This window comes from Alligator sinensis, unplaced genomic scaffold, assembly GCF_000455745.1.
Source record: "Alligator sinensis unplaced genomic scaffold, ASM45574v1 scaffold1086_3, whole genome shotgun sequence".
Taxonomy (NCBI): domain Eukaryota; kingdom Metazoa; phylum Chordata; order Crocodylia; family Alligatoridae; genus Alligator; species Alligator sinensis.
The window spans coordinates 2,200,131-2,219,462 of NW_005841975.1; the positions used below are offsets into that span (position 1 = coordinate 2,200,131).

The 19,332-nt window shown below is 43.5% G+C and overlaps 1 protein-coding gene across 19 annotated transcripts in view; it reads right to left on the reverse strand.

Annotated features, from left to right (window-relative positions):
* Nucleotides 1-2,234: 2,234 nt before the first annotated feature.
* CEP63 (centrosomal protein 63) overlaps nt 2,235-19,332 on the reverse strand; it is a 31,415-nt gene continuing 14,317 nt past the window's right edge. For 9 of the 19 annotated variants that reach the window (XM_025200788.1, XM_025200790.1, XM_025200784.1 and 6 more), the window contains 10 exons: nt 18,004-18,117; nt 14,836-15,072; nt 14,398-14,543; nt 13,419-13,553; nt 12,634-12,748; nt 11,049-11,246; nt 10,376-10,462; nt 7,924-8,129; nt 6,981-7,272; nt 2,235-2,835 (listed from right to left, as the gene is read on the reverse strand). In XM_025200788.1, the coding sequence (XP_025056573.1) occupies nt 2,677-2,835; nt 6,981-7,272; nt 7,924-8,129; nt 10,376-10,462; nt 11,049-11,246; nt 12,634-12,748; nt 13,419-13,553; nt 14,398-14,543; nt 14,836-15,072; nt 18,004-18,117 (1,689 nt within the window). In that variant the 3' untranslated portion in view covers nt 2,235-2,676. Of the gene's footprint in view, nt 2,836-6,980; nt 7,273-7,923; nt 8,130-10,375; nt 10,463-11,048; nt 11,247-12,633; nt 12,749-13,418; nt 13,554-14,397; nt 14,544-14,835; nt 15,073-18,003; nt 18,118-19,332 lie in introns of those variants that run through there. The other 10 variants (XM_014518690.2, XM_014518689.2, XM_014518691.2 and 7 more) reach the window with 9 other exon arrangements.

Sequence of the window (19,332 nt, forward strand, 5' to 3'; positions counted from 1 at the left end):
GTGTTTTATGCACCCCTAGAAGAGAAGAGAAACAACTTAACTCACTTCATTTTCCTGCATTGCTTTTGTTCAGATAGCTGCTTGCCAACATATCACCCCAGAGATCTGGATGTGAAGAGTGAATATTTCAGAAGTGCTCACTGCTGGTTAAACTGTGTTACAGTGGAGGAAACGGCCAGCGCTGAGACAGACCATGACAGAATATTCTGGAAAATCCCAGCATCAGAGTGTAGGTTTTATGAGAGAAGCAGTATCCATGAGCAGGAACATGTCTACGCTGCTCATTTACAATACCAGGTGGTACTGTTAGAACACTGTGGTGCTTCATACATATCATGCCTTGCCCTGGAAGTAGCACACTTTCATACGCCCAGCACTGCACTCATGCTGCTTAATTCCGCCCCTCAATCAGTAATGCAGCTATGCCACTTCTGGTTTGGGACGTGACACCAGCAGAGCAGTAAACCAGGTTTCATTGCAGTGCCACCTCTTAAGTAAGGCAGCTGTAAGACTTGCCCACGTGTCATCATGTGACACCAGAATCCTGGATGACCCTAGAAGTTTAATTCCCATTTGTCATGGAATCCAAGAGAAAAATCAAAAACAGAAGGATTTCTCAATGGAAGAGCTGAGAGGGAGTCGCAAGTCTCCCATGTTTTCAAACTCTTTATGTTATGAAGAACTGCTCTCAACTTGCTCATATTTGTTGAGATGGGAGAGCATGAGGCAGCACCAGAAAATAAATGCATTTGTTTTGACAGGCATGACTTACCATCTTTCACCGGACAGTCTGGATCAAACGAAGCTAGCTGCTGTTTTCTGGCACATCTTCATAATGTTTTTGATTTTGGGTTGTCTGTCCATATCAAGCTGCTCCAGGATGGGATGACACGGATGAAAAGTTGTGAGAAACTAATAATCAGATAGATATAGGGAGTGGCAAATTTAGGACTGGAGACAACAATCATAACATTTTAAAGAAACCAGGCAGCAATTCAGAGTCAAACCAAGGCAAGTGACAGTGCAGTAGTGTTGATTCATTACCCACAGATGTCATGTTTGTAAAAGAGCTGTCCCAAGAAGGAAACTCAACTATTCCACAGATGGAACATGAGGGTGGAGTATGAGGAGCAGGCAGAAGAGGCCTAAGAAAAAGGCAGCAGCTGAGATAATTAAATGGAGCCTAATGGAGTTAGGTGTCAAACTCTCATCTACTTTTAGTGGGAGCTGAGTACATGACTTCCCCTGACATCTGTGAAAAACTCACCCAACATAGAAAATGTGATTCAATCCATGTTTCAGCTGACAGTATATCCCATTATCTTTGCCTGCTATGTTGTATTTGTATTGTGAGGAGAGTTCTCACCTGTGGGGCAACATTAGGGCTAACCCTAGTCATCTGAGTGACTTAGCCAATGCAGTCCATTTCACAAACCAGAATGGTAAAATGAAATAGCTGGCAAGATTAAGAATCATTCATCATAAACAGAACAAAGATCGTAATTGGTCTCCATTCTTTTCCCATAAGCGACAGAATGAACACGCAAGAAATATTCAGACAAGTGCCTCAGGATGCCCGTCTCTTCTTACAGCAAAATGAAACCAAAATCCTAAAATTAGTCCTTCAGCTTCTCAGGACTAATACGGCCATTGTACAAATGAAGAGAATCTGGTATATGCTCATTTATCCCTTACATTCAACTGCACCTTCTATTTCAACTTCTCCCTTTCCAAATTGATGACCACCCCAGTGTGAATTCTGCCCTTTGCATGTTTTCTGAGTACTTTAGAGCAGAAGTACTTCACCTTCTGTCCCCATGGGCTGGATGAATGGCACGGGACCAGTGCATAGGTCAGATTCAGAATGGAGTCAGTCCGTGGCATCACTCCACAGGTGTAATCCAGTGAGCCAGCTTTGGTGCAACCCTGTGCACCAGATATGGCTACAAAGTGACTCTGCATGACAGAATGGCCTCCACACATCAGATCTGGCCACAGATAGACTCTTTCACACATCGGATCCAACTGCAGAGCGATCCCAAGTGCTGGCACAATGTAGCACACAGGACTGTCATCCAACCTGTGGGGTTCCTCACAGGTCCAGACTGCTCTCTGGATCTCACCCAGATGTTCAGATTAACTCCTTGGAGATAACAGGATAGAGATGAATACTCACTGCCTGGATTAAACCTACTCTGTGCCCTTGAGGAAAAATAGGGGACAGAGTATTTCCCATATCACTTTATTTTATTTGAAGTTCTTTTTCCACATATAAAAATAATTTAAATTAGTTTACACAGTTCAGTCCTGTCAGCCATCAAAATCTCTATGACAGTGAATGTGGTCATGCATGCATGCACACACATGGGTGCACACATGCACACAAACACAGTTATCTCTGCTGCAGAAGCCTACAGTCACTTAAGCCAAGGTCTACTGACACAGCTTTACAGACCAAAGATGTAGTTTTAATAGCCATCTCTCTCACCAGGAAAATATTTGCTCCACAGAGAAATATAATTTCCTTAGCTTCCACAACTTGTGATTCAGCCTGGAGAAGGAGGGATGTCCGTCCGTCCACCTCCAAGGTCCAGTAGTTTCATAGGTACCTTCTCTTTCACAGACTGATGTCATTTAATTAAACCAGTGTTCAAGTCCACAGACCTTGAAGAAATGTTATTCCTGGTGTGCAAACTGTTTCACTGTCCTTTCACTCTCTTTTTTCAGTTCCTCAATGTGAGCATCTAAGCGATCCAAGATATGTTGAGATCTCAGTTCTTCCTCTTCCAAAAATCTTGCAGCTATTGAGCCAATAGGAGATGTAGGCAGGGGGCACTAAAGAAAGAAATATTAATAAAACTGATGAACAGAAAAATGGAACTCCAGCAAGAGGCTTCTACATGTACAATGTTCTGCCTTAAGACTGAGAGGGGAAAAAGCAGTCTAGTTAATTAATGTTAATAATGTAACCAAATTTTTCAGCTCACCATGTTTAGGGGGCCCAGAAAACAAGGGCAGGATCATGAAGGTATTGCATAGCTGTAGTAGATTATGAATTTTAGAATGTCCAAGTAGTAGACTTGGAACTTTAGAAGCTAAACTGGAACAAATGCAAGAATAGTTACATGACTCTTCAAAGTGGTGTTAATTTTAATGTTAGATTTTTTAATTGGTTGACACAGTGGCTCAAAGGTACCTAAGTAATTTAGGAGCATTAGTCCCACTGAGAAAGTTAGGGCTTGTTCTTTACGCACTTTTGAAAATCCCGTCCCATGCCATGTCCCCCACTGATGAACGCCATACACCAAGGAACCAGGCTGACAAAAACAGAGTAAAGGTCTTCTCAAAATGTCAAAAATGATAAAGTAGAAGCTGGGCATCCTTTCAAACTGACCTCTGCATTAAAGCCCGATCAGAAGATTAGCCAAAAACAGGACTCCAGCGATGGTTTTCATGTTCATATCAGACATTAACAACAGCATGAAGTACTAGTTATGGAGATAAGCAGCTAAAGGTCCTGACTTTCCAGGTATTTTTATAGCCAATTTCCAACAAAAGTGACAAATCCTTTAACATTTACCAAAAATGAGTAAGGGATCAATTCAGAGCTTTGACACATGTAAACATTTTTCATAAAAGTTCATGTCAGGGGAGATGCGAGTTACAGTTGAGTGGGAAATGACTTTCACATTTCCCTGCTCCTTCATTGTACTTTGAGAGTGGGATCCTGACCCTAGCAAAGTCTACCAGAATTTTACTACTGACTTCAGAGAAGCCAGGATTTCACCCCTTGTATCAAATTTCACACTTTCTAGGGAGTACAATAAGTGTTGTATAAAACCACAATCTAGTGCTGGTACAGTGCTTTTTTTTCCCCCCCAATGTTTGGCCAGATTCTCCTGTGCATGTTTCAGCATCACAGGTGTTACCTGTTCCTCCCTGCTGTAGTACAGCCTTCTGAAACTGGAAGCAATAACTTGTATATTCCAAGACTAGCAGAAGGGAAGGTATTCCTGAGTTGAAACAGCACTTCTAGGATGTCTCTACCTTCTTTTATGTACCATCGTCTCAAAACATAAAAGGAGTCATGTTCTTAAATTCCCTTCAGCTGGGGTTAATGCTACTTTTATTCATCAGCACTTGCTGATAAACTACCACTTATTCTTTCATGTATAAAAAGGAAGCTAGTCCCACCGTGCCCTTTGTTTTACAAGATTGCATGCTGCAGAAAATGGGGACACTTGGAAGCTACACTTTAAGTTAAGGACAGGAGAGGACTTTCAGAGAAGAAACTGAAAGGTGAAAACATGAAATTGCTGAGGAGCTGCTATCCTTTAGGGAAAAAAAACCTGGCTTGAAATTCTTGGCTAGAGTAGACAACTAGTTGTTTCCAAATCCAAAGAGTCTCTTGCACTGCAGCAGTAAGATGGAAAATCCTGGGCTTTCACCAAAATGCAGGGCCCAGTCTCATCTATTCTACTTCTAAAAATCAGCCAAAGCTCTCCCCCCAGCCCTCCCATTTCTGTTCTGCTAGCCATTGATCTCTGAGGAAGTCCCCTTCCCTACTAGTGCTGACAGGGAGAGATTTAGCAGAATTAGTCCTTTAAGAGCTGTTAAAATAGTGACTAAACGTAAGGGATGAATACCATCTGTCCCAGGCAGTACATGGAAAAAACATTCAATCTGATTTCCTTTCAGAAACCCTGTTTCTTTTCTCTATTCCATACTTTCATCGTAGAAAAAAAAAAAGCTTTCCTTATCTACTAAACATTAAGTCCCAGATCTGAAAAGAGATTTAGGTGGAATTTAGGATTGAAGGCTCAAACTGCAATCCTAAACCACGCCCCACAGTGAACTACTACCTAGCCCTGAATGAACATAAACTCTCTAAATGCCTCAGTTTTATGACATTAAAGATCCCAAGTGCCTAAAGTCCTGTGTGTTCCCAGAAACAGAAGTGCCTCAGCCCCCTCTGCTCCCATTTGATGCCTAAGTCTCATCAAAATCCCAAACTAGACAGTCTTCTGCCTTTCTCCCCTGAGGGACTCAATCTGGCAGATGCTCTCAGACTATCTCTAACTATTGGGCTTTGCACAAAATCCCACATTCTTTCACAATATGAATAGAGGAGGACAACTCCTCTGATATATTTTGTATTTTACAGCATTATTAGATACAATGTGCAAACAACCCTTGATCAGAGACTTTAACCCCTGACTCTCTCCTTCCTAACCACTAGCCTAGAAAGGATTGCTCCCTCTAGCTCAAAAATTCAGTGTAGTTTGGCAGTTAGGGCAGTGGGAGATGATCCAGGGTAGCTCTGCCTGCAAAGTTTCAGACCCCTGCAGGCAGAGAAAGGAAATTAACATAACACTCTTGGATGAGTGCTCTAACCACAGAACGGCTGGGTAAAAGGACACTGACAGCACCAGCAACCCACTTCAAAAGGAAAGGGTGACCTCTGCTCACTTTCTAGGAGACGGATTAGGTATGGAGAAGTTTCTGAGCTGTGAATCGTAAGTGGAGGGCAGCACTTCCTGGTAGTGCTGCCTAAGGTAACCAGTTCTCAGACAGGAGCAGGATTTCAGACAGACTCCATCCTCAGCTAGCAACCCCTCTCAGTATGCTAGCTTTTACAGAGCCCATTCCAAGCGCCTCATACACCAAAGACGAAAACCAGGCACCTAATTTCAGGCTCCAGATCCCACTACAAGGGCCAGGCACCTAAAAGTTGTGTGGGGCAACCCTTGGCAGTGCAATGCCAAAATCCCATTTTTCTGGGTGTAAATATCTGATCCAAGTTACACAAAAGTGACACTGAATATTAAAGTGACAAAAGCAGGTTGCAATACAGATAGAGTGTCATTGTAGCCAGGATAGCCCAAGAAATGTTGGGGAGGCACAGATTTTGTGTGACATCTTTTATTGGATCAACTGTAGAGTTAGGAGAGCTACTGAACAGGTTTTGGATATTAAGTGCCCATCCTCAGGTCTAAGCCGAGGCACTTGTTGGTCAATTTTGAGAAGGGTACCTGATGCCCAAGAGCTTGGGCAACAGCTCTCCCAACTATGCAGTTGGTCCAATAGAGATAAAAAATCCTTGCCTCCAAAGCAGCTTGCTTATGTACATTAATGCACAACTCCAATACAAAAGAACAACTGACTGCAGACAGAACCAGCTCATAATAACCTTCTGCGAGAAGCTTTCAATTTTAGAGCTGCGAAGAAAGTCTTGTTGCAGAAAGCTGGGGAAAATAATTTTATTCTATACCATAGTTCTTGTTAGAATTTTCACTATACCAGTACTGATCACTTTCTCTGCCCAGGGTATGATTTGCAACTACTACTCTATACAGTATAGCTAGTCCTGGGTATGACCATAAACTACATTCAACTGGAGGGTCTGGTGGCAACGAGGTAGGGCTACTTGTGGCAGGGTAGCTCCTATAAAGTACCACAATGTTGCAACCTCCAGAGTAAGGAGAGTATAGGGCGTCTCAAAACCTTAGCCCCCACTGCCTTGTGGGTAACTCCTCAGTTGGAAAAAAACTAAGCCTGTCACCCTGACAGAAACACGCTCTCGATGAGATGTTGGGCAAGTTAGCAGCAGTTCTGATCTGTTGCTCTCTGACAGAAGCTACAACTATCGAGGCACTGAGGACTCGGTCTGGCCTTTGAATTCTGTTTCAATGGTCTAAAGGGGGATGATAGGTCTAGGGCAGCCTCCACTCCTCAATATGCTTGCCTAGGCATACTCAAAAGGTCTTGGTGTGATGGTCACACGCTGTAAGAGCAGATTCATCAGGCACCTGACTAGACCTTTTATGTGTACACCATGATCCAGAGGATTGATGGTTGCTTACACATACAGTATAGTGGTGCTTAGGAGATAGTCTCTGAAAGCTGGTTACATTTGCCCTGTAGAAAAATAGAGAATCCCATCACTGTCATACAGTTACCAACAGTATGCAGTCACTTACCAAAAGCACAGATTCTCTCTGTCGACTTGAGACCGATTCTCTGGATGCTTCGTCAGTAAAATCTTTGTTTACATCTGGCAAAGAATCGGAAGACAGAGATTCCAGGGAGTTCTTCCTACTGATCTGGGGGGATTGTTCACCTGCTGAAGCAGAAGCAGTCCCAGTTTCAGCTGACAAGTGCTGGGCTTTCAGACCCTGTAGCTCCTCTTTGTGGTGCTGAGAACTCTTGTCAAAGTTGGCCTGCAATTTCCTTGTTTCTTCCTTGTGTTTATGCTGCGGCTCCTGAGGTCCCCTGGAGAGCAGGTTAGAAACCACAACTGTTTGACAGTTTGGCTCTGTTTTAGCAGCAGAACTTATGCAGGAATTTATGCAGAGGCAACCAATTAGTCTCTGGGTTTACTGATAGGCTTGGCAGTTCAAACTGGCTGCTATCACTTGTTTTCACAAGACCTCTAGACACACATCCAGTCTCCAGGGAATTCACATTAATTTTATTATTATTCGATACATTTAAATATTACAGTTCATTGCACAGCCTACTGCCAGCAAAGGATGGGTCACAGCTACTTGGACCATAGCTAATTCCTCCACAAAACTAGTACAAATAAATTGAGGAGAATGCGTGTTGGCCCTGAAGGGTGCTAACTTTTGCCAGGAACTATATAAAAACAGCTAAGATCTATGAGCTGTTCTAGCCACAGAAGCAAAAAAGGAAGGGCATAAGTCAGAGGCTGTCTAGCTCTACAGAATAGCAGAGAATAAAATTATTGTCCCACTTAAGGTACAAGGGCAAATATCAGAATAGTCCTTAAGCTCGCCAACATGTACTGTGTATTGGGGTAGAAGTTCTGTAAAAAAAAATGTGGCACCATTAACTCACCAACTTGTCTTCTACTTTCCTTTCTGATGAGAATGTTCTGTTATGGACAAAAAGTGCACTCACCTGCACTCCACATTCTTGATCTCAATCTTTTTATTTGACATCTGCTGTACAATGTTCTTATCCTTGTCCTCAGAGTCCTGAGTGGAGAGCTCCAGCTTAGCTCTAGCTTCTGCAAGGTCTCTCTGCAGTTGCTGGTTCTCAGACTCTAATGTATCCAGTGCTTTGGCATAGCTTTCTTGGAGGTGTCTTAAGGGGATATCTTTTGCCTAACATAAGGAGAGATACTGAAATCAGTTCAAGCTGTATTTTGCAGAATTTTGACACAACAATCCATATCTAGAGCATAGATAAGCCAGGGACTTCCTAGAATGCCTGCTAGGATCTGTTTTAAAGAGTACAATGTTCAGTGCAATAAAGATGCCACCTCACAGCAAATGAATCCCAAGTATCTTAAGAAACCTGCATCCAGGCAAACTAAACTAAACAGAGATGTGAAATTCTTCATTTATCTGATATGGATGGAAAAGACCCTGGCATCACTTAATGTTGCCTGTTTTTACTACTTATCCTAATGCCTCCCCAGCTACACAAACCAGAGTGATTGCACTGGTAGGGCTGGATCTACCAGGCACCTTCTAACAGCCCGATAATTTTAATGGGCTTCTCAGAGGGTACTACTGCTATCCAAGCAAGTTGATTACCTGCTGCAGCAACGTGGTTAAATACCAAGTCAGAACAGACCACTCTGAAGTTCTAGAGCTGAGAACCCAGAGAAGAGACTCTACGCCATCCTACAACAACTGTCCAACCCACACAAACACACCCACCCATGCACGCACAAGCTGATGCTTGGTCAGAAAAAAATATCTAGTTTTGAAATTCCACTTCCAATCTTTTCTCTAAGTTTTTCAAGTAAATTAGATACAATCTTTTGCAACTTAGTAAGTCTGGCTCAAATAAATAACTTCCAAAGGCAAAAAGAGGGGATGTGCACACAGCTCTAAATAATCCACTTTTTATATCTGATTCTCTTTCCCATTTTTTCCTGATTGGAGTAGGAAATTCCCATTTCTAAACTATTTTTTTCCCCTGTATGCCTTTTCTTCTCTGTTTCCTCCCTTCCCAAATCTTTCCAAGGCTATGCCAGAACGGCCTGTTCTATTCAGGTTCCTATATTGTAATCATCATGTAAGTATCTGAGATCCTTCCACACCCCCATTAAGTGACTTTGGGTTTGCTTTCTTTTCTCATGCTCTATTTAGAAGCAGGAATTGTGCATGCAGCGCAAAGTTTGTTTTGGTAGGGCTTTTGTGGGGAAAAATGTGGGGGGGGGGGGGGGGGGGGGGGGAAGGGTGTTGGATGCTCACACTGTTTTGTATTTATGCTAGGAGAAAAGGGGTGAGATCAGTGGATGCCCCGAGCTCCTGGGGGAGCTCATTCTATAGTTGCAAATCTTGCAGTTCAGAATACAAGAAAGGTGTTTCGGACATAGACAGCAGGATTCTTTACAATCATGTCCCTGCAACTTCGTGCATTTGAAACACTCCAGAAAAAAACATTAAAAAAAACAAAAACAAACCTTTTTACTTCCCACAGTTCTCAGTTAAATATTTTCTTTAAAACTTTCAATATCTCTGTTAAGTTTTCAGCTGCATGCATCCAGCCTCCTCTCTCCCTCTATGATATTATCATTCATATTTTATGCAAGAACAGCCACAAAAAACAAACGTCATTTCTTTCTTCTTACAGGCACTAAAATACTCCCCCCTTTCAAAGCATCTTCCTTCAAAATGCTGCAGCTATTTCATTTTAGTTTTACTGCTTTTGTTTCCCTGTTCCTTGTACAAGTGATGTCTAAGCCAGGCTAAAGGGACATTTTGTTTTAATAAGTCCCTGCCTTAGTGACTGGTATATTCCACCGTTTATGCTAAACCCCATTTCTCTCTCTCATTACAAACTACCATCCATAGCAACATCTAGTGGTAGAAGCAAGTAAAATAATTTTCCTGTACATTTCCATGACGTTTCTCAAGGCTGTCTCTTCCAGGGCTTTGGCCTATTGATTAAAATGAGGGGAAAAACATTCCAAACTCCTTCTTACCAGAAACAAAATGTATTTTCACCCCAGTTGCTGTAAAAGGCAGAGTAGTTACAGTACTGGAACTTGGTGAGTGAGTGCTGAGATTTATAGCCAGACATTCTTATAGGATAAACATAGTCATATTGTGGTGTGCTAACAGGAGATGAGTGTCAGCCCATGGGTAGGGCACTCAACTGGAGGCTGGAAGACCTGGGCTCTAATACCAGTTATGACACTAACTTACGTTGTGACTTTGAGCAAACCTCTAACAATCTCAGGGCCTTGCTTTCTTCATATGTACCGGTTTATCAAGCATCTTAATATCACTGTGTGAAAGGTCTTAATAAAAATCACTATTATTATTGTTAATTATTTTACTACATGTCCAGACACCATAGTAGGCTCTTTCTAATCTCTATTGGAATTTCATACCTCTGAGACACCAGACTCCACTTTCTTGAGCATCTCAGAGAGGTGATGGTTTTCTAGCCTCAAGGTTTCTAGCTGAACCAAAATCACCTAAGGAAACAAGATAAACACAACAAACTGATCAAAGACCTATACTACTTTCTACACTTTTAGTTCCAATGTTAACATACCTTATAAAGATATCTTATATGAAACTATATCTTATAAAGCAGGTTCTGGGCTGCTGTTCTGACTGGGGTTTTAATGGAAACCATACAAACCATTTTGTATACACAGTCCAGGCCCCACATTCTCAAAGGATCTTACTGTTCAAATCTAAATTAATCCAAGCCACTTCAAACTGCATTGCACAGAGACCAAAATGGGAATCTGGAGGAATTTTACAAGAGGCACTCTAGTTCAGACTAGACTGTGAGAGATCTTCCTCCTTGGTAGTCCTCATTTGTTCTGAAACTGTAGCAGCACACACTTTTCAGAGACAGCACCAGCCAGCATTCTGCTGTTAAAAAATCTGTCAATTAGAGCTAGAAACTACTATTACCTTGGAACCGTGTGGAAGAGTTTCAGGGTCCACCTAGATCAAAGGAAGGTTCCTAGGAGTCCCCCTTGTCCAATTAAGGAAGTTTTCTTTACCCCCTTCATTCCTCACAGACAGAGACCCTTGTAGCAATTTTACCCTGTGCTCCACTGCCTTCCTTTCTGCTCTTTCAATCTCCATCCTCAGCCGCTGCTCCATGTCAGAGGTTGATCCACTGGCCGAGGCAACGGCAATATCACGCTGGTGCAGTTCCTGCGTCAGTTGGGAGATCTCCTTTTTCATCCCTTCTAGCTCACTGTTGTGAGTTTGTTCAATGCGAGACAGTTGCTCCTTCAGCTGGAGAGGGATGGGAACAGGCCACATATGGTTTTTAAAGAAAGATGTTTCAGTGAGGAGACTGATGTGTTAGGCCCATGGGTTGCATGAGACAGAAGCACTGATGGATACAAAGCTCTTATGTAACCCTCCTCAGGCACCTCTGAAAATGCACTTCTACCTTGATTTTTCATAAACTTGCTCTTCTCATTTTTGGGTTCCACTTCACAAACTACCAGTTGAGACAAGCAGCAAGCTATAAGTATCTACTGTAGAGTGGAAGCCCAACTACCCCAATGTAGTGAACACTGGCAACCTTCAGTGACTCCGTAGGAAACTACAAGTACTTAAACCTTCTGAAAACCATCTTGTAGATCATTATCTATTGAACACCACATAGGGTACACACCCCAGCAGCCATCTCTCAAAGGTGTTTTTGACACTCATCATCTAATACTTAAAAGAGACCACTCTGTCTGTCTTAAGTATTTAAAAAACAAAATTAGAACAGCCTCTTTCCAGGTGGGACAAAATTAGTTGATTAGATTGCTGTTTAAGTGCATCTCAGGCAGGAGTGTCTGCCAAGATATTTTAAGTTAGTGATGGAAATCTACTTCAAATAAATGAGATTTCCATCATGTTCTCGACAGCGTAATATCCAAGATCACTCATTTTGTCATGGGAGCAAGGTTCCTAGTCTAGTGTAAGTCCCTGCGGATATTCTGTCTCCCATATAAAAAAGCCTAACCCTAGAGTAAGCTTGTTTTCACTCTTCTAGAAGAATGCAGCTGTTGTGGAAACCTCTGGTTGAGAGACCCTTCCCCATCTCAGCAGTATTACTGGGAACTTAATACTCAGAAACCTGGAACTGGGCTTAGCATACAGGACGAAATGTTTGTGGCAGACAGATTACTCTGCCTTCATGCCAGATATCAAGACCAAACTCAATCATTCCACATGAGTCCTAGAACACTTAAATCCAAGTCTCCAGAAACAAATAAATAGAACATTATGCCACTGGGCCACCTAACCATGACCTCTTCTTTTCAGTTCCTTTCACTTTTATGAACCTGCTGTCATGACCAAGGTCAGAATCCATTCTCACCCACAGCCTCTGAGGCGGGAATCAAAATATCTCCAGTCTGGATACATACCACACCATATACAGATAAGCCCACAGGGGTTTAAACTCATGAAGTCTCACACAAATGTTTGGAAAATTACAGCAGGTCTCCTAAATCTGTTTTCCCCAGGTTCTCTCCTTCCCCTCCATTCAGGGCTACCATTACCCCACAAAGTTCTGTGCCTTCAATCCTTTCTTCACCTTGCTTACAGAGGACATACCACCACAGCTGCTCAGAGGTGTTATGAATACTGTAGGAAATTTCTGAGACTGAAAGGCCCTTACCTTTTTCATCTCAGCCTTTGACTGACAGTGCTGTTCTTCCATCTGCTGCAGCTCTTTGAGCCTCTTCGTCAACTCTTCACTCAGTTGTACACATCTTTCATTTGCAGATCCTAGGCTGGGTGCCAGAGACATAAAAACACAAATTAAAGCGTCCCCTAGAAACCAGAGAACAGGGCTGGAAGAGCCAGTGTTCACGTTTACACTTCTATTCTATTTCCCACAAGCGTGTAATAACAAAAGGACTGGATTCAGTGACCCACAAGGTCTGTTCCAGTCATATATTTCTGCACACCAAAACAATTTTGATAGACAAAGACCACCAGAAAACTTATCTGGGAAGATACAGCCACTTCTCTTTTGCTCACCTAAGTTTAGGTAAGCTTCCTGATAAGATTAGGATTATCCCTACATAACCACCAATGGAAAAGTCCTGTTATAGCTTTTATCTAGAGCAAGAAGAATGAGATGCGACTCCCAGAAGACAGCTGGCTGTAGACTGCAACACAAAGACTTTGCTGATCATTATAAAGGAAAGAAAAAATGTGAAACAGGCTAAAGAAGTAAACATACCCAAAAAGGTTTATTTTACAACAACCACCAACAAAACAGTTCCTCCAACTACCACCAGCAACATACTTGAGTAAGATTTCAGTTTGATTTCTAAAGGCTGTTTCCAAATAATGCAGGGCCTGGAAAATTCTACTAGCAATTGAGACAATTGGTGAATACAGCATTGCATGTGCCATGACTCAAGTTCCTCTGAAAAATCTGTAACCACTGCCTACCAGCTCTCAAGGCGAGCCATCTCTGACTGCAGGTGCTCTTCATTCTTGTGTGCAAGGTCCAACTGCAGCAGAACACGATCCAGTTCTGCTCCCTGAGGAGACAGCCACTTCCCATGCAGGCAGTCTTCCAGGGACCTATTCAGAAACACATGCCTTAGCCTTCTTAACACACAAATTCACTTCACCAGAAGGCTTGCTAACTCAGGGAACACTGTATTTTCTCTTCTTTTACATTCCTAGCTCCATGAAACTCCACCAAAATAACTGCTATGATGCAACATCTCTGGATGTTCCAGATGTCGCAAGTTTACCAGTCTGGTGATAAGCTCATGTTTGAAATCAAATCAGATGGAGACACAATCACTGAAATACAATGAAAGATTACATGGCTGCTGGTTACATTACCAGGACACACTGCTACAGGGAAGGACACGGTTGTTATGCAATCTCTGCGTGTCTTCCTATCCCTTCACCATTATCAGAAGCTTATTTCTGGCACTTGTCTCTCACCATAGCAGAAGTGGGAAGCTGCTGGGATTTTTGCCACAATTATCATCTCACTGAGACCCTGATCCTGTACCACTAAAGTACGTGGAAACTTTGCTATTGACGTCAATGGGCTACAGGACTGAACCCTGAGAGGACTCCACTGCTCATCTGAAGTGCTTATGAAGACAAATCAAACACAATGCACTGCCTCAGGAAACCTATCAGACTGAAAAGTCTGACATTTTCTTTATTCTATATTGTTTGGAAGCTGGTTGCTTTTAAGAGAAACATAATTCAACAGATACAATCAATGAAAAACACAGAACTTGTGCCATTACTTTACATTTAACAGCATCTCCTGTCATACAAAGCAATCACTAAGGATTCAACATTGAAGTATATGCAAAGGGCATCCCTATTGTCCCAGTGAACAAATCTAGATCCCTATCCAGCAATGAACTGGCTGGCTAGGCATAGATGCCAAGAATACCTGAAAAGTTGTTCCTTGGTGTGCAAAGTTTCAGTCACCCTGGCCAATTCCTTCTGTAACTGCTCCTCATGCATTTTGGAGCTGCTAATGAAGTCTTCCTGGGACTGCAGGGTGGCTCTCAGCTCTGTCTTCTCCTCTTTTAATACCTGCAAAGAGAGAGATGCGTTGGGCAGAATCATCTTATTACAACTAGTCTGGAAATGAATCATGTTTTTGGTGTATGAAGAAGCCATCAGACATAGGTGGCTAGAGGGCCACGTGGGTATAAAGATGACCTTGAATTTCACCTGGAAACTCACAAAGGCCTTAGCAAAGATGGGAGTACTTCTAAATTGATAGTCTTAAGGTCTAGACACTGAATTATCCACTAGTTCCCTTGCTGGACAACCCTTTTTGCTACTTCTCATGAACCCTCCTTCCTTACACTTCTCCACTGACCTCCAGCATTTTCTTGGAGCGTCTCAGCTCCTCCTTGACTCTTTGCTCCTCCTCCAGAATCTTCTGATTGGTTTCAGTCAGATCATCCACTCTCATGTTAAGCCTCTCCACCTCCAGCTCATTGGCACAGATGGTGCCATTGGCCCTCTGCAGCTGGCTGGTTAAATGCTGGATTTCTGACTGGCTGGCCAACTCCACAGATTCCAGCAGCTGCGTCCGTTTGCTGAGCTGAGTCTGCTAACAGTGATTGTTGGTGTGTTAAAATTCTTCATAATGTATGAAGAGAGCGGAATCCAAATCTGGATTCAAAGCTTCTCGAAGACTCTGCCCTGATATTTCTCAGTACAGCAAACAAACTCCTCGAGAAGCAGCAGCACTGCCTTCCAGGGAACAACACGAGGCAGTGATATAAGCCTACAGTGCAGATGGGGTATTTGGAAGCAAAAAGATGAAAGGCATTAGGGAGATGCTTGAGATTCCAAAAGGGGTCTGGGAAAAAGACAATCTTTAAAGCAGATCAGACATTCTCAGACAAGCTGAACAGATATCAGAGCAGCCCATTTCCCTGTCCATCAGCCCAAGGGTTAAACCTAGCCAGATGACAAAGTGGAAGTCGGCTGGCAAATTCCATAAACTAGCTAGGATGACCAGTCAATCTGTTAATCCCATACGGGGACATAGAGCTACTCTTGACACAGACAGAGAAGGAATCAAATAGAAACTGGAATGACAGCACCAGCCAGTCATGCTCTGCTTCCTGCAGTAACAATCTGGTACTAGAAAGCTTGCAAGAAAACTCACTTTCTTGAAGGTTTTATTGTTTTAAAGGGAGAAAAAGGAAAAAGAAGAGAGAAATCATAATAAATATATGACTTGTAAAGAACACATTCCCATTTATTTACAGGAACTACACTCTATTTTATATCCTCTCTCCACTCTCTATTGGAGAACTGATGTAATTTAATAAACTAGCCCTGACACATGCATCTGAGAACCTCTGCCTTCTAAAAATCTTTTTTTCTTGCAAGTTTTGATGTCATCACTTGCCATGGTTTACTGTCTGGCAGATAGTACAAACAAAGAAACCTAGAGGAATAACACATTGTGAAAATTCTACATTTTCATAACCTCGGCAGTCAAAACACAGAGAAGGGTAAAAAGTACAAGGGCTGAAAATGCTATCCTGCAGCTGTCCAGGAAACCAACAGGATGTCAGAATGACTGAATGAATGGTTGGTTTCTGCAGTAAGAAAAAGCCTAAAAGTGAAAATTTTTTTTTTTAAAAAGCCCATAGCCACATAGTACTCTGGTACCATGCAGGAAGCCCCATTTCAATTGCAGGTCTTAAGCTTAGCTGGCTAGCAGGGCCCAAGAGAAGTCCTGGGAAGGCCATGCAGAAGTAACCTCTGTAGCTGTACTGTGAGATACCAAGAAATTGAGCCCCTAATTCAGGACTCTGCAATTGGAGGTCTGTGGGCTGCATGAAGCCCTTGAACGATTAACAAGTGGCCAGCAGGCTCCCAGCACAACCACCACTGCCCATCTCTGGCCCCCTCTCCCCGCCCCACACCATTGTTTCTACTATAGCAACTGGGATCTTGGGGCTCATTCACCCTCTACTTCCTGCCCCTGGGGATTTGGGGGCCAGAGTGCCCATTCTGCACACACAGCAAGGGAGAGAGTTGGGCTGCTCATAATGCACAAGAAAAACAGTAGCAGGGCTGCCCACACTGCAGGTGGGCCTGTGGCCAGGAGAAGAAGGGATGCTGCATACGTGGTAGGGAGAACCAGGGCTGCCTGTGCTGCTGGGAGGGGAGGGGGAAGGAGTAGTGCCAACCATGACGGGAGGGGGGAGCAGGGCTGCCTGTGCCGTGCATGTGGTAGGGAGGTGAGTGAAAAGGGGAATGTGCTAGACTGCCCACATGGCATAGGAGGGCCTGGCATGGGGGGGGGGAGGAGGGGGGAAGGGGACAGCCCTCAGTCTGCAGCCTGCCTTGTGCATGTCCCAGGACTGTGATCCACATAGCGTGTAGCCTCCAGCTGCCCAGAAGTTGGACAGCCCTGCCCTAATTCAGGGACAAGAAGGGGGAAAACCGTTAGTTGAGAGCCTGCAGTTCTCAGCTAGCCCCACTTTTCTGAAAAGTCACCAGACAGGCAGAGTGAGAGAGGAAGTATGTAAGACAAACATCTTCCATTACTTTTAATGGCAGATGTGCCTCTAAGCCCCTGAAACTGCTGCAAAAATCCCACCATGACTTCCTGTGTTTTATACTGTGTTTAAAGAGTCCATCTCCAATCTAATACACCGCCCAACATGTCAAGGACATGTGCCTGCTCAGAAGATTGAACTATCAAGGGCAAAAAGACAGTAGCAGCAAGACCTTCTGCTCAAAGGCTCAGTTTGCATCTGAAGATCTGCTACAGTCAGCCCCTCACGAAGCTCCCATCAGTGTCAGCTTCAAACCTGTCACTGAAAAGTTCTTCCTTGCAGGAGCTTCCACTCAACAGCAATTCAGAAGCCCATTAAAGTACAAAGCTCCCAGCAAGCGCTTCTTATCAGTGTCTGCTGTGATTGTGTCAGTGTGACTTCACAGCTGGGCTCTGGGTCAGCTCATCTAACCCTGCTACAGCATCACTAACACAGCGAACAGATTGACTTTCCAGGAACAACAGCTCCATTCCACTCTTCCCATAAGAGCTTCAAAACAAGGCTAGAAAATGCTGTTACACTGGTACCTCATGGAAGTGCCTTTTGTCTGAGAAGGCTATTTTCCAGTAGCAGGTTCTGAACAGGGCCTGCATAGCTGCAACTGCATAGTTGGCTATAGCCAGGTAAGTAGCTTTGAACAAAGTGATATGTCACAGCATTTATTTTAAACCATAGCCTGTAACCAACCCCCTTACAAAAACCATCATCTTATTGTCTTCCTCCTGCTAATCTTTACAAGTGTGCAGAAGCCATAGGGAAGGCTTACCTAACTTCCATATACAGACTTCAGATCGTTTGTTGCTGTAAATACATATTATATACCATACACCAAATTAATGCATCAGACCCAAAAGTCATTTCAATGTTAACCTAAACTGGTTTCAAGCTCAAGGGAATTCCTTGGTCTTTGCTCTCCCCCCCATCACTGCAAACTAAAAACTTTGATATATTAACTGTACCTGAATGAGCTCTGATTGATCAGCCAAAGCCTTCCTCTGCGCCTCTAGTGATACAACCTGCTGTTGGTAAAGCAAACGCTGTTTCTCCCAATCTAGCGACTTCTGACGAAACTCCTGCAAGGACAACAGGGAGAGCACCACCCACACAGCTTATGCCCCCAACTCTCACTCAGGACTACTCTCTTTCACCCCACCATTGATTCAAGCACCTTCCCTCACAGAGGGAAACTCTGAGCCAGTCACCTGATGATGCACCAACTCAGCAGTACAAAACCTCTTAAGCTGTGCCCCTCCCTCCCGAGTTAAAAGCTTAGTGTAAATTATCACTATTTGAAATGTTAAGTGCTTACAGATTCATGGCCAGCTTTATAGATTTGCTGTCAGGGAATTAGCAATTCCACTTTCCTTTAACTTTCAAAAAAAGGCTGTTACTGAAATCATTATGGGTCTACAACAGTGCAGCTCAAATTATTGGCCCTGCAGGACAGATGAGTGAGGCAGGGCTGGGTTACAGGCCAGATACAGTCCTGCACAATAGGATTGGGCCCTGCATTGCCCATGCCTGCCGGGATCAGGTCCCAAACGCTGGGATCAGTCCCACATGCCAGAATTGGGGCCTGTGCCAACCTGTGGGGCCAATATAGTACGCAGGATCACACTACCTGGCCCATGATGCTTTCCATGGGTCCACAAATTTGATAGCAGGAAAGTGATACCTACAATCCTGTGCCAAATTCTTGCATGTAGGGGAGTACTGGGGGCTGAATCTGGCCTGTGGACCAAGGGTTGAGCACACCAGGTCCCCAGTGCTCTCAAGCAGTGCCACACTCAAACAGACCTGCCCACCCACAGCTGCTGGCCACAGAGAAGAAGTCAGAGTGGCTTCACCCCTGTGTTTCTAGGTCTGGTGCACACAAACAGGAGTGAATGGACAGGGTATGTGCCAAACCAGCCCCCAAAGAGTGCTAGGGATGTGTTGTAGGTGTACTTGTAGAGTGGCATATACAAATGTGCAGGATTCTAACAATACTTGACCCAGCAGTCAGCTGCCTCAGAGGTGTTTTGGATAGGTTTGTTCCAAAGGTATGAGTGGTGCTGTTGCAAAGGACAGTGTGTGATTGAGTTAAGCATGCTAGCAAAATTAATGACAAGATGGATTTTAAAGTCGTTTAATACCATGTAGAGAGTTTGACCAAAACCCCTTAAAGGTGAAAATCCCATTATACTTGGGCTCTGTCTACAATGCAAGGAGACTGCTTCCATTCTAACTACAGTCACGCTGCTATAGCAGCTGGGCTCCCTGGTGTGGACTCAACTCTGCCAGCAGCA